Raw genomic sequence first — 18,208 nt, 5'->3', positions numbered from 1 at the left:
ACTCTTTGTGACCCCATGGACTGTAGCGCGCCAGGCTCCTCTGTCCATGGGGATTCTCCAGGAAAGAAAACTGGAGAGGGTTGCCATGCCCTCCTCCAGGGGATCTTCCCAACCCAGGGACCAAAACCAGGTCTCTCGTGTTGCAGGTGGATTCTTTCCTGTCTGAGACACCAGGGAAGCCCAAGAATACTAGAGTGGGTAGCCTATCCCTTCTCCAGGGGGTCTTCCTGATCCAGGAATCGAACTGGGGTCTCCTGCATTGCCAGTGAATTCTTTAACAGCTGAGCCACAGGGAAGCCCTATCCATCCATACTATTAGCATATATTTCTCCAGAGGGGAGAAGCATTCCAAGCACATGCAAGGGAATGCAGTTGGATACAATGGTGAGAAAGTCACCAAGTGTGCTCTGTGATTCCTTCCTCCTCCAGCCACCAATATAACCTGATTATGTCCTCCCTCCCATTTTGTATTTCTGTTTCTCCAACAATCCAGTGACATTTCCCTGTAGAAGTGGATGGAGGGGAGTTTCACTTCTGGCTTGCTGTTAGTGAAGTCCAAACAGAGACTGATGGATATTAAGGAAGGAAGAGAAGAGGGCTTTGAAGTGAGTGTTCTGGAGAGCTCTTTTCTACTCCCTTCCCAGAGTTTTGCAAGTTACAGGTAGCTAAAGAAATGAGATCACTGAAGGGCCCACCACACAGAGAAACAACAGAGTGTACAGATCTGCTCAATCAGCTATGTGGCTTCAGCTTTGGCTTCTAGGATCCCAGCTTACTCCATCCTGGGGCCTGATGCCAGGGCATTTGTCCTGCCTTTGCTGAATGCCCATGTATAAAGTATCCCTTTGAGGGGTCTTTTCCCATAATGATAGGCCCTGAGACACATTCTGAGATACATTCCACTCTCTCACACAGCACGGAATCACTACAGAAGGAAGAATTTCCAAGCAATCACCGTTTATCATTCCATATCAGGCCAAGGGGACAAGAAACACAGGGAAGAGACAAGGGACACAGAGAGATGCCGGAGCCTAAGAGGCCTCGGATGCAGACCCTGCTCATAATTCCTGCCTTTCTCTCAAAGCCACCGCAACAGCGGTCAAGCAGCTCCCATCCCGGAGGCCAGGCCTGGCCTCATGCGGCTTCACTATCCAGCTCACACACGTGTGCATGCACACATTCTCCCACACACATACCTGAACACTCGGCGGCATGCCCCCAGCCCATGCCATGGCACTACCAGCTCTCCCATCCTGTCCTCAGGCTCAGTCACTGCCTAGTCTTCCCACCCCAGGGTGCCTCCTACTTCCCTCCCCAGCTCTAACCCTCTGACACACTGTTGCCAGGGTAACCTCCCAAAGCGATGTTGTCTTCACCATTAAATACAAACTTCTTATCCTGGTGCCAGCTTCTCTCTCGCAGTTCCTGTCCAAATACCCTAAGACCTCGTCAACCTGAGTAACCTGCTATTCTCAATCACTAGTAAAGTCCACACCTTTGCTCAGTGGGCTCCCTCTCCCTCCCACCCAATCCTCTGTCAACACCTGATTTTTCCAAGTCCATCACAAAGGACACACTTCCTTGGGATCTTCCTAGTGGAAGGCTTTCTGCCTCTACTGAAAACTGGAACAAAATATTGGGAGTGCCTACCATGTACCAGCTCCTGTGCTGGTCCCTGGAGGCACAGTAACAAGAAAGACATGATCCCTGTCTTCGTGAAGCTCCCAGTGCAGAGTTAAGATCAACTCTCAGCTCTGTCCATTTGTGATCCTGGGCAAAATGCTGAAACTCTTTGAACCTGTAATCCGAAAGATACAGTCGTCCCTCAAGGGCTGCCATGAAGATCAATGATCTGGCCCCTATTTGAACCACTGATATGATTTTAACAGTCCTCTGGAGCCCCTTTTCTGTTCCTCCACACTCTTCCTGTTGTTTGGGTTCTTGTCTATTTCCTTTTCAGTGTATGAGCTCCCTAGAGGCAGGTGGTTCCTTCATCCCAGGGTTTGTTCAGGGCTCCAAACACAGTGCCTGGAAAATCCCATGGGCAGAGGAGCCTGGTGGGCTGCAGTCCATGGGGTCGCGAAGAGTCGGACAAGACTGAGCGACTTCACTTTCATGCATTGGAGAAGGAAATGGCAGCCCACTCCGGTGTTCTTGCCTGGAGAATCCCAGGGATGGTGGAGCCTGGTGGGCTGCCGTCTATGGGGTCGCACAGAGTCGGATACGACTGAAGCGACTTAGCAGCAGCAGCAGCAGCAGCCAAACACAGTGAGGGTAGGATGGGCCCATCTCTCACCCCAGTTCCTCACCAGGGATCCATATTCCCATCTCAGAAAGCATCGTAAGACTCTGCCCCGCAGACACTTCTGAAGCCTGGGCAGGAAGCTTGCCGGCTCTGGCCCTTCTCCCCACGTGCGAGGGGCAGAGGAGCACTCCGGCTCCTCAGGGATGCCTCCTCCACCCCGGCGGCTCCCCTACAGGCAGAGTGGTCAGGAGCAATTCACCAATCTCCTCAAGGTTGAGTTTCATCCTTTGTATAATAGAGGTGATGGTGATAATAGCACCAAATTCAGTTGTGAGAATTATGTGAGGGAAACCCCATGCAAAGTGCTCAGCATACAGAGATACCATAAAGGGTGACTGTAATCGCTACTAGTTGTGCTGACGGAGGAGAATAAGACAGGTGTCACAGTTCTGTCTATAATTGTCCATGGGATGCCTCTTTTTTCTCTTATCCGTGCAATGAGAGGTGAACTAGACTGTCTCTAAAGCTTCTCCCATCTTCGCTCTCTGTGGTCCCCACCCACCACTTCCAAGAACACACCCTGGTGAAGAGCAGCCAAGGGGAAGCGTCCTGCCCAGTACCAGCTGCCACCTGCTGGCTGCCTGGGCTCACTGCAGCTGGCCACTAAGGCGGGGTTTTCCTGCATCAAAGGCCATCCTTTTCTCCAGGTGAAGCCAGTTTCAGCCTGAGGTGCTTGGGAGAAACAGGGAAAGGCTTTATGAAACAAGGCGAAGGAGAGGAAATGCTCTGTGAGTTCCATCTGTTGAGATGCTCACAGATGCAGAGAGCTGAGGGCTCAGAAGCTGTGGCTCTGCTGGGCTGGGTGAGGGGAAGGGGAGGAGAGAGATGCTGGCAGGCCTTACCTGGGGGTGGGCAGAGTTAAGGTGGCGCTGGAGCTGGTCTCGCTCATGCAGGGCATCCTGGAGCCGGCTCTGTGTCGCCAGCAAAGCCTCCTGACTCTCCCGAAGGGACTCTAGCAACTTCTCCCGCTCATCCAGCATGTCCACCATCAGCTGCTCAAAGCTGGCGTCAGCACCGGCTTCGTGGGGAGGCCCCAGGGGGTCCCCCTCGTTGATTGTGGGCATGACTTCACACATGGCGGGCTGGGCAGGGGCAGGGGGCTGGCTTACAGGGGTGGCGCCTCCGGGGTCTCAGTGAAAAGGTCTCACAGTGGGCAGGACCAGGTGAGTGAAGAGGTGGGCAGGGGCTTCTCCATGGCATCAGTTGCTCTCAGTCTGAAAGGGGCCTGGTGCCCAGAGCGCCCCTGTGAAATGGAGTGAGAGGGCCTGGTTTAAGCTCTCTGGGCTGGGGCTGGGTACCCTGTGTCCCCAGATAAGGAGGAAGCAGCCGAGTGTGGCCATGACAGGCAGAGCAAGCAGGGCTCAGAGGGGACCCTTCTCTAAGACTGAGCACTGGAGCCTGGCAGAGTCCCAGCTGGGTCCACTGACAACCATCGTTTCTGGAGGGCCGTGGTCTGTTGGAGAAGAGATTACTGTGAGAAGCAGCTGAGCAGAGAGGGGCACAGAGGAGGAAGCGTGGGTGAGGGCAGACAAGGCAAGAACCTGGACCAGAGTGTGGGGGAGTAGGGGAGCAGCCGGGCAGGCCCCTCCTCTGGGCTTTCTCACTCGGATGGTGCCTTCCTTAGTTCTCCCAAGAAGTGCACATGCCCGCTGCTGCAGCTTCCGCTGCCGGCATTCTCCACCCCCAGCTGTCAGGAGGGCAGCCGCAGTGGGGTGGCTCCCCGCCCACGTGGCTTGCTGGCCAAATATAGAAACGATGCAGTACATGGCAAGGGAGCAGCCAGAAAGTGGCCTGAGTCCTCCCGAGTGGGGCGGTGCCGGTGGGAGGAGGGGAAGCAGGGTCCCCACCCACCACAGGCTTCTCCTCCACATTCAGGCCAGGGTGAGCACAGAAGGGGTTAAACAGTTCTTAGTAGATATGAGTCCCATACAGAATAGACTACTGGGGTCACAGGAAACAGGGACAGAGGAGCTCTTACCCTGACCCCTGGTACAACATGGCTACCTGGCAAAGGCCCAGGCTGGACACTGGGGCAGGCAAAGAAACCTGACGTGCTCCGTGCCCATCATTCAGGGAAGAGTCTCTGGATCAAGTCATCCCCTGCTCCTGAACCCTGGCACACAGCAGGCTTCCACTCTGAACTCATGAACTGCCAACTCTGGGCTGGAGCAGGGACGGAATGAAGTGAACGATCGGTGACGGGGAGTGGGGAGGGTTACTCTCCTAAGGGCAGGGCTTCCAAGGGGGACCTCTGCTCATGTCTGGGAATCTTCTCCCTCCAAGTCATTGTCCAATGCTACCACTGTCAGAAGCCACCAGCTAGGGTGGTTAACATGTGCACAGCCTGGCAGTAGCACCTTGAGTTTGGCACAGGGATGACCAGCGGTCAGAGCAAAGGAAAGGGAACTGAGGAAGGTGGCAAACAGCTGGGGATTTCCACCTGCCATCAGCTTCCAGTCTCCCTGCTCACTGCTGGAAGGCTACCAACTAATCAGTTTTCAGAGGAAGCTGTCTTCAAAGCTCCTGTTCTAGGAGAGATGGGGTGTGAGACAGCCAGCGTGGTGATAAGGACTCAGAGAAACCCCATATGTGGTGCTTTCCTCCTTCCCTGCCCCTTCTACATCTGGGTAACTCAGAGACAGCTTCTTATCTACCCCTCTGGTGGCAGACTGGGAGGGTCAGGGAGAGGACAGACAGCATCTGGACCCAGTGTGAAGTGAAAAGTCAGACACAGGAAGTCAGACACTCTGTGGCAGGACTGAACCTAGCAGGAGAACCAAAAAAGGGCTGAGCCTCTTCTACCTGAATTTACCCTTATCCTCCCCCAGCCCCAGGAATGGAGGACAGCCAAGGTGATGGAGGGGAGAAACATGGGCCCAGAGATAAAAGTCAGAGCACCAGCTAGAGAACTCCCAAGTCCACAGCCAGGGCCATTCCCAGAGGACCCAGCAGTTCAGGCAGCATGTGGGTGAGCTACTGCTATATGCACACACACGCCCACATATGTATGTACACTGGCAGACACAGGAATTCGGAGCCTTAGGACATACACATGTTCCCAGACACAGAAAATGGATACAAAATCTGACCCAGGGAGCCCTTCTCCAAACTGGATAGCCACTGTAAAAGGCGGGATCCCACAAGGTTAAAAGCAGCACCCTGGTCTGCACCCTACGTTAGCCCAATATCCCTGCTCCACAGAGTAGCTGGGAGCAGACAGCAGTAGCTGCTGCCCCAGTCCTGCCAGAGCAGTGGTCTCACTAATGCTAATAACAGCAATTCCTCGGACTCGCTCACCCTCCTCACCTGAAACGCTCTACTTACTCAGTGAGATTTAAAGGCCACTGGCCCCACCATACCTCTCCAAGCTCATCAACAGCCAAGCCCTAATCCCTTCCCACTCTCCTGCCCCCACCCGAAGAAGAAGTGAGAAGCCGAAGAGAAGGCCAGTCTGGGGAAGGGGCCCTTGTGGCAAAGGCTGTCCTTTGGAGAAGGGCTCAGGAGCACGGGACTGAACCCAGCAGATCGCAGGCCGCCCACAACGTAACACACAGGAGGCAGCCCTGAGCTGCAGCCCTGAGCTGCAGTCCTGCCACAGACCAGCTGCATGACCCTGGGCTTGTCTTGACTTACTGAGACCTCTGCTTTAAGACGGAACCCAAGACCCTTATTCAGTCCACCTCAGAGGGATGAGATCATCGATAAAGAGCCCGGGAAAGCAGAAAGCACCCCATGATTGTAGGGGAGTATGAATTATGTTAGTAGTGGGCAAAGGTGGGCCTGTGGGTGGAGTTTTTATGGTTCCTTCTAGGAAAAGGGTTGAGAAGTTCTCAGGAAGGGAACATAGGATCTCAGGCTGCCCACAGTGACGTGCTAGACATTTGCTCTGATTTGGCCTACCAAAATCCTCCCAGTCATCCTGGCAACTGAGAAGCTGACTTTGGTACCATCAGGCTCCTTCCAAACCAAGAGCCAGGTAGCCACTCCACCGCCCCTAGTGAAACAGCATCCCACAGAGCAGGCTGAAGATGCGCCCAGAGGTGCATGGCAGGTGGATGCCCCTGAGATGGCTGTCCAGGGCTTCCCATGGCTGCCCCCACAGACTGCACTAGCGTCGTGAGTAGATGGGGGCTCAAGAACAGCCCTATTCTGGTTCCATGGCCATCTTTAAATAGTGCAGTTATCATCTCAACCTAGCAGAAGCCTCCTGCACAATTTCTAAGTAGCACTCACAGATCAAAAGCTACCAGCCCATAAAGCAGACATATGTGAGGAGCTGTGGTGGTGACTGTGGGCAGGCTGTGACAACAGAGGAGTGCCCCCAACCGGGCTGATGTGTGTGTGTCAAGAGGGAGGGGTCAGACGAAAACCAGGCCTCTGTGCTTATGAGTACAGGAGAGACTCTGAAACCTCTTTGGCTCCCTAAAAATCACCCCCATCTTTTCCTAACAAACAGGAGGGATGGGCACTTGGATGTGATACTCTGGTTGACCACACAAACATACACAGGCTGGCTTCCCACCGCCCTACCAGACGGCAGGCCCCACCATGGTAAGATAGCTCAGCAAGGGCAAAACTACTGGCTTCCATAGAGGCCCAAGGGCCAGGGCAAAGCTTCCAGGAGATGTGCCCAAGTGTAAGTGGGCCAGGAGCCAGGCAAAGAGGGAGCTTCAAGGTGAGAGCCCCTTCAGGATAAAGAGGTAAAAAAGGAAGGTCAATACCACCCAATTGGAGGAAGGGTGAAGACCTGAGAAAATGGGGGAGAGTCATCTAGGAAAACAGCAACAATTATGAAAGCAGCTATGACTTATTCAGAATTTACCATGTGCCAGACATTGTGGCGTCAGTTGACACATAGTAACTTTAATTCTCAAGTTCCTTGCAAGGAAGACAAAATTCTTCTCATTTCACAGATTTGAGAATTGGGACAAGTCATGCAATCAAGCCTATGTGGCTAGTAAGAAGAAGAGCTAGGATTCAATCCCAGTCTGTCTGACTCCAAAGAGGAGTAGAGGATGGAGGAGGGGGAGTGGACACGACTCCTTCAGGCATCCTGTTTCTTCCAAGAAGCCAAGGTACTTGGGCCCCAGCCCCTTTCGCCCTTATCCAGGAGATGGCAGCCTAAGGGTTCGCTTGCCTCATCCCTCCTCCACCAACCCTCCTCTAGCCTGAGCGAAGGCCTCTGCAAGCAGGCACCATGGTCATGAGGTAGCCACATCCCCACTGGAAGTGACCTGTCTACCGAGTCTCATCCACCACCTAAGCAAACCTCTCCCCCTACCCCTGGCTGGCTCTATACTGAGCTGTAAGGAGACTGCCTGAGTTTCCCGCACCACTCCATATTCCCTATTCCCACAGGAACTAGAAAAGCAGACATTCTTCAGAGCCCTCAGCCTCCTCCCTCTGGGGCTTTCAGACACCATCCTCTCAGTGGAACGCAGTCCAGCTCCCCACCTCTCTTTCCCTCTCATGCAGAAGTCCATCCTGTCCCCTCTTGTTCCTCTTCCAATCCAGCTCAAAACCCCAAGAAGACTTGCCCCCACTCAGCCCCCTCTCCAAAGCCCCGTCAAGCCCCCTTTCCTTGCTACTCCTTGTCTCTGCGCACCGTCAAGCTCCCAGAGTCTACCTATTGCTCACCAGATTCTAGCACCTCATCTGGCCTGCCTCAGTCTCCTTTCCATGTTAGTCTAAGGAACTTCTGATCACCCTTAAGCTCATCTTAAGCACCACGTCCCCCATGGAACCTTTCTGGTTCCCTCCACACATAAGATTGGCCCCTCTACTGACCCAGAACAGCTTTTCCCTCTGTTTGTGGCACATCAACTCAACTGAAGACTCTAGAGAGAGAACCATAACCTAATTATCTTTGGATTCTACAACACTTACCGTGAGCCTGACATACACAGAGTTGAGTGGATACATGTGACAGAGTCATTCTAGGAAGTCCATCCCTGACCCACTTTAAAGAAGGGGAGTTCTAAAATAGAAAAAACTGACTCAAGGCCTAGAGCTAGGTTCATTTATCTTGCCCTCTAAAAAATTAAAACTTGTTTACAGCAAGATGGGGGCCACTCCTGCCTTAAAAGGCAGACTCTGGAGCAGGTTGATGGACTGGCTCCTCCACTGACCACTCATGTGACTCTGGAAAGATACCTAATCTCTCTGAGCCTTGGTTCTTCATCTGTGAAATGGGCATGATAATAGTATTCACCTCAGATAGCAGATGTGAGAATTACTAGAGTTCATTCACATACACAAAGTGCTGACATCAGTGTCCATCAAACACTCAGTAAGTGTTAATTCTTAGCATTTCAGGCTTCTGAAGCACCTTGAGGGTGAGCCCACTCTAAATACAAAAAGAGAACTAAAAATCTGTATTAGCTAGAGGAAGCCTTCCCAGAGGAAAAAAAAAAAAAACTTTTGGAAAAACTTTATTAATACTTTCTCACTGCTGGCCATAAATCCCTTCAAAAGCATCCAGTTCTCTGGGTCTCTAAAGGGCCAGCAATGAGACTTCCTCTCTCTGAGCTTCAGGTTCCCAAAACTGGGAAATAAGTCATAACATGTAACACGATCTAGTGATCTCACAGGTTGTCATGAAGGTCTAAGGAGTTAAGAGATATGAAACTGTTCTGAGAAGTATAAAATCCTACTCAAGCACAGGTTAGCACTGACTGCCAGCTTAAGACACTCAACGTCTGAATGTTGGCATAGTCTGCTGACACAGGAAGAGGCTGCTCTATTGGACAGGTTCCCCTGGGCCCATATGTGTGAAGCCCGTCTCTCCAGCTGCTCCACAAGAGTTAGTTATAAGCCACCTCTTACTAAGACATGGCCAATTATTTGGGTAAGCAAATAACTTCCTGTCCAAATCAGGACAGTGAATGGAGGCACTGTTAACAACCGTACCAAGACACAGATATAAATGCCACTGCCCCAGGCATGTCGAACCATATAGTCACTCACATTCTCACCACCCAAGGAGGACTAACGGCAAAGGCTAGTGTGGAAAGGAGGACTGCAGGTTTCCGTACACCTCCAAAATAGTTCCACTCCTAAAATAACCAAAATTATAGCCATCACAGCTCTGTTTAAATTAAGCCAGGGATTTGCAAACTGGGCTTTTTCATAGAGTATCTTCAGGGCAGCCCAGCATGGAAAAAAAAAAAAAAAAAAAACAACAACAGGAAAGAGGTAAGACAAATGCAAAGGGCTCTGAACTCTCTTTCCTTTCTTTAATCTCATCAACTCCAAATCGTGAATTTTACTGGATTTCTGATTAAGGTTTCATTTGTATAAAAGGGTTCCAAGTCTAACAAGAGGTTAGAAGATCTCTGGTAAGTATTGTCTACAGAGACCTCTGCTAAAATAAACACACATTCTCTCAGAGAGGCAGCACATCAGTGCAACAGAAAAAGAACCTGGGAATGCTACACAGGAGACACTGGGGGGCCACATTCTAAAGGTCTAATGGTGATGCTTTAGTTGCTCGGTCGTGTCTGACTCTTTGCCACCCCATGGACGATAGCCCGCCACACTCCTCTGTCCATGGGATTTCCCAGGCAAGAATACTAGAGTGGGTTGCCATTTTCTTCTCCAGGGGATCTTCCTGACCCAGGGATTGAACTCAGATCTCCTGCATTGCAGGTGGATTATTTGCTGACTGAGTCACCAGGGAAGCCCCAAATGCCTAAGAGAGATAATTTATTTACAAAAGTTAAGATAGGCTGTACCACTGAACATAGTGCCTGACTTCGGCTGAATTTACATCGTAAGTACAGTAACCCTAACCATCTTCTGCTAATCAGAGCCACTGATTAACACATATATGTCCTCAGTCCACTCTGGTGGCTTAGTCAGTAAAGAAGTAGGGAGCTACCACATAGCACAAAACAACTGTCCGGGGGGTAATAAGGAATCAGAAGGCAGTACTGTCAGGTGCTGGGGTGTGAAAGATCCAGAGTACACAGAGCTGCCCAGAGAAACGCAGGCACAATAAAAAGTGTGCATTGCAGGTGGCCACAAAAGTGTGTGTGGGGGCGGGAGTATGTGCAGATACAAAATAGAATATGGTGGGGGGAGGCATGTGTATTCACACAACAGACTGTGTAAGTGTACAGTCACGAGAATTTGTGATGTCAATGTTTAATCTTGAAAGAGATATGTGCGTGTGTGTATAAGGGTATGGTCATGACAATGGGGTCCTAAGTCCATGTGCATGAGAGAACATGAGTGGGTATGTAAAAAGGTGAGACTGTGTGGATGTGTGTGATCATGAGTATATGTCAGGGCTCATGACTGGTCATGAAAATACATGTGTGTGCAATCATGAGAATGCATCTGGGAGTCATGAAATTATGTATGTTAATAAGAGCATATGGCTGCCATGAGAGTTTTGCATGTGTGCATGATCATGAAAGCATATCGCTGATTATGAGAGAGTATAAGTATATATGTGGTCTTGAACTTCCGTGAGAATGTATGAGAGGGAAAGTAGGGAAGGATGAGTATAATAATGAAGGAATAAAAATTGTATTTGTTTATATGCTCTGCCCCAAACAAGGACCAAAATTTTAGGGTACTCCACAACTGGCCTAGTGTGAATTCAAGTCAAGGAATTAGGCTCAGCCCATCGTTCTACTTACCACCAACCATCAGAGCTTCACTGCCTAGTCTCCCAAGCCCAGGGCATCAGAGATGGCAGTGGTCACCCCCTAAGTCTTCCAGAATACTCACTCCTGAAGGAAGAGCCCAGGCCAAACTTCTTGCCTGACCTTCCTCTTAGCAGCTATCCTCTAAGCCAAACATAGGAAAATCCTCTTCCATAGAGTGGTGAGCGGGGGCTGTGTGGCACTGGAGTGGTGAGCGGCTGAGAGGAGATACCCCACGTCCAAGGTAAGAGGAACCCCAGTAAGATGGTAGGCACTGAGAGAAGGCATCAGAGGGCAGACAGACTGCAACCACAGTCACAGAAAACTAACCAATCTAATCACATGGACCACAGCCTTGTCTAACTCAGTGAAACTAAGCCAACCAAGACGGACGGGTCATGGTGGGGAGGTCTGACAGAATGTGGTCCACTGGAGAAGGGAATGGCAAACCAGTTCAGTATTCTTGCCTTGAGAACCCCATGAACAGTACGAAAAGGCAAAAAGATACGGCACTGAAAGATGAACTCCCCAGGTTGCTAAGTGCCCAATGTGCTACTGGAGATCAGTGGAGAAATAACTCCAGAAAGAATGAAGAGACAGAGCCAAAGCAAAAACAACACCCAATTGTGGATGTGACTGGTGATAGAAGCAAGGTCCGATGATGTAAAGAGCAATATTGCATAGGAACCGGGAATGTTAGGTCCATGAATTAAGGCAAATTGGAAGTGGTCAAACAGGAGATGGTAAGAGTGGATGTCAGCATTTTAGGAATCAGTGAACTAAAACAGACTGGAATGGCTGAATTTAACTCAGATGACCATTATACCTACTACTGTGGGCAAGAATCCCTTAGAAGAAATGGAGTAGCCATCATAGTCAATGAAAGAGTCCGAAATGCAGTATTTGGATACAATCTCAAAAATGACAGAATGATCTCTGTTCCTTTCCAATTCAATATCATGGTAATCTAAGTCTATGCCCTGACCAGTAATGCTGAAAGAGATGAAGTTGAATAGTTCTATGAAGACTTAGAAGATCTTTTAGAACTAACACCCAAAAAAGATGTCCTTTTCATTATAGGGGACTGGAATGCAAAAGTAGGAAGTCAAGAAACACTTGGAATAACAGGCAAATTTGACCTTGGAGTACAGAATGAAGCAGGGCAAAGGCTAATAAGAGTTTTGCCAAGAGAATGCACTGGTCATAGCAAACACCCTCTTCTAACAACACAAGAGAAGACTCTACACATGGGCATCACCAGATGGCCACCACCGAAATCAGGTTGATTATATTCTTTGAAGCCAAAGATGAAGAAGCTCTATACAGCAGCAAAAACAAGACCGGGAGCTGACTATGGCTCAGATCATGAACTCCTTGTTGCCAAATTCAGACTTAAACTGAAGGAAGTAGGGAAAACCACTAGACCATTCAGGTATGACCTAAATCAAATCCCTTACAATTATACAGTGGAAGTGAGAAATATATTTAAGGGACTAGATCTGATAGAGTGCCTGATGAACTATGGATGGAGGTTTGTGACCCTGTACAGGAGACAGGGATCAAGACCATCCCCAAGAAGAAGAAATGCAAAAAAGCAAAATGGTTGTCTGAGGAGGCCTTACAAATAGCTGTGAAAAGAAGAGAAGCAAAAAGCAAAGGAGAAAAGGAAAGATATACTCATTTAAATGCAGAGTTCCAAAGAATAGCAAGGAGAGACAAGAAAGCCTTCCTCAGTGATCAGTGCAAAGAAATAGAGGAAAACAATAGAATGGGAAAGACTAGAGATCTTTTCACGAAAATTAGCGATACCAAGGGAACATTTCATGGAAGGATGGACTCATTAAAGGACAGAAATGGTATGGACCTAACAGAAGCAGAAGATATTAAGAAGAGGTGGCAAGAATACACAGAAGAACTGTACAAAAAAGATCTTCATGATCCAGATAATCACAATGGTGTGATCACTCACCTAGAGTCAGACATCCTGGAATGTGAAGTCAAGTGGGCCTTAGGAAGCAACACTATGAACAAAGCTAGTGGAGGTGATGGAATTGCAGTTCAGCTATTTCAAATCCTAAAAGATGATGCTGTGAAAGTGTTGTCCTCTATATGCCAGCAAATTTGGAAAACTCAGCAGTGGCCACAGGACTGGAAAAGGTCAGTTTTCATTCCAATCCCAAAGAAAGGCAATGCCATAGAATGCTCAAACTACCACACAATTGCACTCATCTCACATGCTAGTAAAGTAATGCTCAAAATTCTCCAAGCCTGGCTTCAGCAATACATGAACCATGAACTTCCAGATGTTCAAGCTAGTTTTAGACTAGGCAGAGGAACCATAGATCAAATTGCCAACATTCGCTGGATCATCAAAATAGCAAGAGAGTGCCAGAAAAACATCTATTTCTGCTTTATTGACTATGCCAAAACCTTTGACTGTGTGGATCACAATAAACTGTGGAAAATTCTGAAAGAGATGGAATACAAGACCACTTCACCTGCCTCTTGAGAAACCTGTATGCAGGTCAGGAAGCAACAGTCAGACTGGACATGGAACAACAGATTGGTTCCAAATAGGAAATGGAGTACGTCAAGGCTATATATTGTCACCCTGCTTATTTAACTTATATGCAGAGTACATCATGAGAAATGTTGGGCTGGATGAAGCACAAGCTGGAATCAAGATTGCCAGGAGAAATATCAATAACCTCAGATATGTAGATGACACTACCCTTATGGCAGAAAGTGAATAAGAACTAAAGAGCCTCTTGATGAAAGTGAGAGGAGAGTGAAAAAGTTGGCTTAAAGCTCAACATTCAGAAAACTAAGATCATGGCATCTGGTCCCATCACTTCATGGCAAAAAGATAGGGAGACAGTGGCTGATTTTATTTTTGGGGGCTCCAAAATCACTGCAGATAGTGACTTCAGCCATGAAATTGAAAGATGCTTACTCCTTGGAAGGAAAGTTATGACCAACTTAGACAGCATATTAAAAAGCAGAGACATTACTTTGCCAACAATGGTCTGTCTAGTCAAGGCTATTGTTTTTCCAGTAGTCATGTAAGGATATGAGAGTTGGACTTAAAGAAAGCTGAGCACTGAAGAATTGATGCTTTTGAACTGTGGTGATGGAGAAGACTCTTGAGAGTCCCTTTGACTGCAAGGAGCTCCAACCAGTCCATCCTAAAGGAGATCAGTCCTGAGTGTTCACTGGAAGGACTGATGTTGAAGCTGAAACTCTGATACTTTGGCCACCTGATGTGAAGAGCTGACTCATTGGAAAAGACCCTGATGCTGGGAAAGATTGAAGGTGGGTGGTGAAGGGGATGACAGAGGATGTGATGGTTGGATGGCATCACTGACTCAGTGGACATGAGTTTGGGTAACTCCAGGACTTGGTGATGGACAGGGAGGCCTGGTGTGCTGCAGTTCATGGGGTCGCAAAGAGCCAGACACAACTGAGCAACTGAACTGAAGACTCTCTATCATCCAGTGCCCATGCCTACCTCCACTCCTGCCCCTACCTGGAATTGTAGGTTCCTATTTGAAAGGTTCTCTGAGGCCATGCAGGCCAATCACCCATGCTGGGAGTGAGTTCCTTCCACAATATCCCTGACAGCTCAGTCTTTCTTTGATTATCCTTCAGGAATAAAGAACTCACTACTAAATGAGGAAGCCCTCATTGTCCTAAGGAAGCTTTTTGTTAAACTGAATGGAAACCTATCTCTCCTTTAAAAACAGTTATCGATCAAAGGACAGTGGCTATGAAGTCACATCAGACTTGCATTTATGAGAAAAATTTATCAGAATAAACAAAACTACACTGGCTGGGCAAAGTGAGCAATTGTTGTTGAGTCACTAAGTCATGTCAGACTTTTTGCAACCACATGGACTATAGCCTCTGTATAGTCCCATGGCTCCTCTGTCCATGGGATTTCACAGACAGGAATACTGAGCCACCAGGGAAGCCCAAGTGAGCAACAGAGGTCTCTTTGCAAACCAGCTATTTTCATCAGAGACTCAGCAACAAAATTATACTTGTAACTAAGTATTCTTTTAAATCACTGTATACATTATACATTTTTATAATTACTATATAATGTATATTGTATCTGTACATTAGTATTATTATTCAGAGATATAAACCTAAACCACCTACCACGCTTTATGGGAGATTTAGGAATTTTCCCTTTACTGACTATAGAATCTGATTCCTCCACTAATGTAACACCACTGTATTGGGTGCCCAGAGGATCTTCTGCTCCTGGTTAAACGTATCTAGTTGCAAGGCTTCACTGAACCCAGGGCATCTGCAGATAGACTTCTTTAATTCAATCCAATGATTACTATGAGTAGATTTCCTATTCTGCAGTAGATTACTTTTTGTTATGGATACAAAAGGCAAGTAAGATACAATCTAAACCCTTAAGAAGTCACAGTCTACTTGAAAGGAAAGAAGACACATGGAGTAGCATGTAATCAAATATTCAGTCTCTGGCACATCCTGGGCTTCAGCACTGAGCACCACTTGCAGTATGACCAACTGAGTTAACCAGTGACCGTTTCTCCCCCTGCTCTTTGGGGATGAAGCAACCCCAGCCAAGGCCTCTCGGCCCCTGACTGACACGCAAGATGCTTCTCTGGACTAGAACTGACTTCACCTGGGGGAACAGAAGGTGCTTGAGGGAGGTGGGGCTGCAGTTCCCAACGCTCTCTGAAAGCAGAGCCACAAGCTGGGCAGCCATCATGCTTCTCGTATGAGTGGTGAGCCAGCAGCCCAGATCCTCAGGCTCTGCCAGCCCTGGAGTTTCATACGAAGCTGGCTTAGAGCTCCTTGCCTCACTTCTATTGCCCCATGACATTCCCAGTTTCCACAGGCCCCTCCCAGTTCAGCAAATTCCTCTAGCAGGACCCCCTCTCCGAGTCTGCCCAGCATCAGCACCCCTCTGAGTACGCTTCACTCTGGTGGCCATCTCAAGTGCCACGCTCCTGGTAGCCAGCACCGCATGCCCCCCAGAGCTAATTATACTTAGTGAGCTAGCAGCCAGAGGGGGACACATGGTGACTTCATGTGGCTGCAATATATACTTGTCCCTCCCTTTGACCCCACTTTCTCTCCTCTATTTCTCCCAATTCCCTACCCAGAACCTAAACTCTGAGGCAGCTCCCTGCTCCCTACCAGCTCCTCCTCTCCAGCACACACACACACACCACACATAACTCCATACCACTTAGAAACCACACCTTGTTTCTATATCAAGTCATCCAAGGGCATATAGCCCCAGAGTACAGTATCCCTGGCACAGAAAGACTTCAGTTGTCTCCCCCATATCCTAAAGCCCCACTGGCCTCCACCTCCCTGGCCCTGCTGAGCTTTCACCATGCTTCACTGCCCCCAAAGCTGACTACTCTCCCTCTCCCCTGGCTCTCACCCTGCTGTCCTCAGTGGCTCTGAAAGGACCCACAAGCAATCCCTGACAACTATTGCCAGCTCTAAGATTTCAGCAATCAACCTAGAGAGGAGACCCAGCATCCTGGCTGCCTGCCCTTCCCTGCCTATCCAATCTCTCCTTATCATCCAGCTGCAAGACCTTCCTTATACATGCCACAGTTCTGGCATCATGACAAGCTCAGCAGCACATGCCCTGATACCACTGGATGAGATTTCCTTTTCACATCCCCACCCCCTTCTCACCCCCATTCTTCTATCTTTCAGAGATAGAAGAATCTCATTGTGGAGGGTGTCTAGTGCATTCTTGGCCTTCAATAACCATTGTGCCATTCATTGTCTCGTTATTTCGCGGTACCTCTTAATCCAGGCAGCCTCCTCACATCTCAGCGTAAAGTCCTAGAAAACAGCCAGAGGAAATCATTCAAACACTTCCTTTTTAAGATCGCTTTCCTTGGGACTGCCTGGCTAATTATTAGTGGCAGAGGGTGGATAGGCTGGAATCCAGGTAAGACAGTTATTTAAAAGGGTATGGACCCGGTTCTTTTCATAATCCAATAGCAGTGTAACAAAACTGGTGCTGGTGGTGGGGGAGGAGGAATGGAGCTGTTAACAGAGAGTCTGCTGTGTGCACCTTTCAGGTGCTCCATGGCCCTAAATTGCCTTCAGAAGACTTAGCACCTAGCACGGTGTCTGGCATTACAGTAGATGCCCAATTAATATTTGTTGGATGTTGAACAAAGTACTAGGTACCAGTTCCAACTGGGAAGATTGAGGGAAGAACCCAAAATGTGGCTACTGGAGGCACCCCTTAAGATCCCACCAGGAGAGGATCTCCATGCTAAGGACAGCCTCCTCCCCAACCACTTGCTCACCAGAGGACAGCAGTCTCAATACCCCCACCCCTCTACTAGCATACCTCTCCTTAAAGGTGACATTGGCAACGCCTCCTCAAAACAAAACAAAAAACCCAGCCACATCACGTTTCCAAGTCATTCAGTCAGACCTCTCTTTTCCCACTCACAACCAAACTGGACTGGAAAACATCTCAACTGCGTAGTGGAAAGTCAATTCTCCGCTCTGGAATCTCTACCCAGCCTATTTTATGGTTGCTCCCACCCTGAACCCCACCTTCAGCAGGCCTCTGATTGGCTGCTCGTTCCACTCCACCGCCCCTGGCACTGCAGAAATGTGGGCATCTCTGGCACAACCTGAGACTGGCAGTTCGAGGAATGGAGAGTGAGCAATATTAAGAACGGCTGATATGAGCAATGTGGGAGGGGATAAGAACCCCTGGAAGAACGAAGACCTCAGAACCGCTTGTGCCAAAGCAGTGGAGCTGGCCCCGGCGCTTCTCTGACTCTTCCGGATGGGAAACGGGGATGCAGTCAACCCAGCTCCCCCTGGGAGACTTGCCAACTCAGACCCCCCGCCCCGAGCTGGTGGAGCTGAGGGCGAACTCCAAGCCCTCCCCGCAAATCGGGCATCGTCCCCTCATTCTCATCCCCAAGGGCACAGGGCACTGCGAAGGCTGGTGAGGGGCAGCAGGAAAAGTATCTACTGGAGAGACACGTTTGAGTAAAAATGTGCTGTTTCCCAAGAACCGCTAGATTGAGACCTCCTTCCCAAACTGTGAGGGGAGCTGGAGGTGGGAAAAACAGACATCCCTCCCGCACCCCGGGCTCTGGAGGCTCACCTGCCTGCACTCCCCGAAGGCCGGGCAGCTTGGCTCTGCGTAGGAAGCCGCCCCGGCCTCGAGGCGCCGGACTCGTCCCCGCGAGCGGAGCAGGCGCGGAGGCAG

At 49.2% G+C, this 18,208-nt stretch overlaps 1 protein-coding gene across 1 annotated transcript in view; it reads right to left on the bottom strand.

Moving 5' to 3' along the window:
* The window catches only part of PPFIA4 (PTPRF interacting protein alpha 4), a 51,841-nt gene extending 33,633 nt beyond the window's left edge, over nucleotides 1-18,208 (bottom strand). Inside the window, exons 1-3 of the mRNA XM_061159828.1 lie at nucleotides 18,104-18,208; nucleotides 16,766-16,806; nucleotides 3,148-3,548 (exon numbers count right to left, since the gene is read on the bottom strand). Coding sequence (XP_061015811.1) covers nucleotides 3,148-3,381 — 234 coding nt within the window. The 5' untranslated portion in view covers nucleotides 3,382-3,548; nucleotides 16,766-16,806; nucleotides 18,104-18,208. The remainder of the gene's footprint in view (nucleotides 1-3,147; nucleotides 3,549-16,765; nucleotides 16,807-18,103) is intronic.

The sequence above is a fragment of the Dama dama genome, chromosome 14, assembly GCF_033118175.1.
Source record: "Dama dama isolate Ldn47 chromosome 14, ASM3311817v1, whole genome shotgun sequence".
Classification (NCBI taxonomy): Eukaryota; Metazoa; Chordata; class Mammalia; order Artiodactyla; family Cervidae; genus Dama; species Dama dama.
Note: the sequence above shows the minus strand (reverse complement) of the source record. Positions and strands in the feature narration are given on the sequence as shown.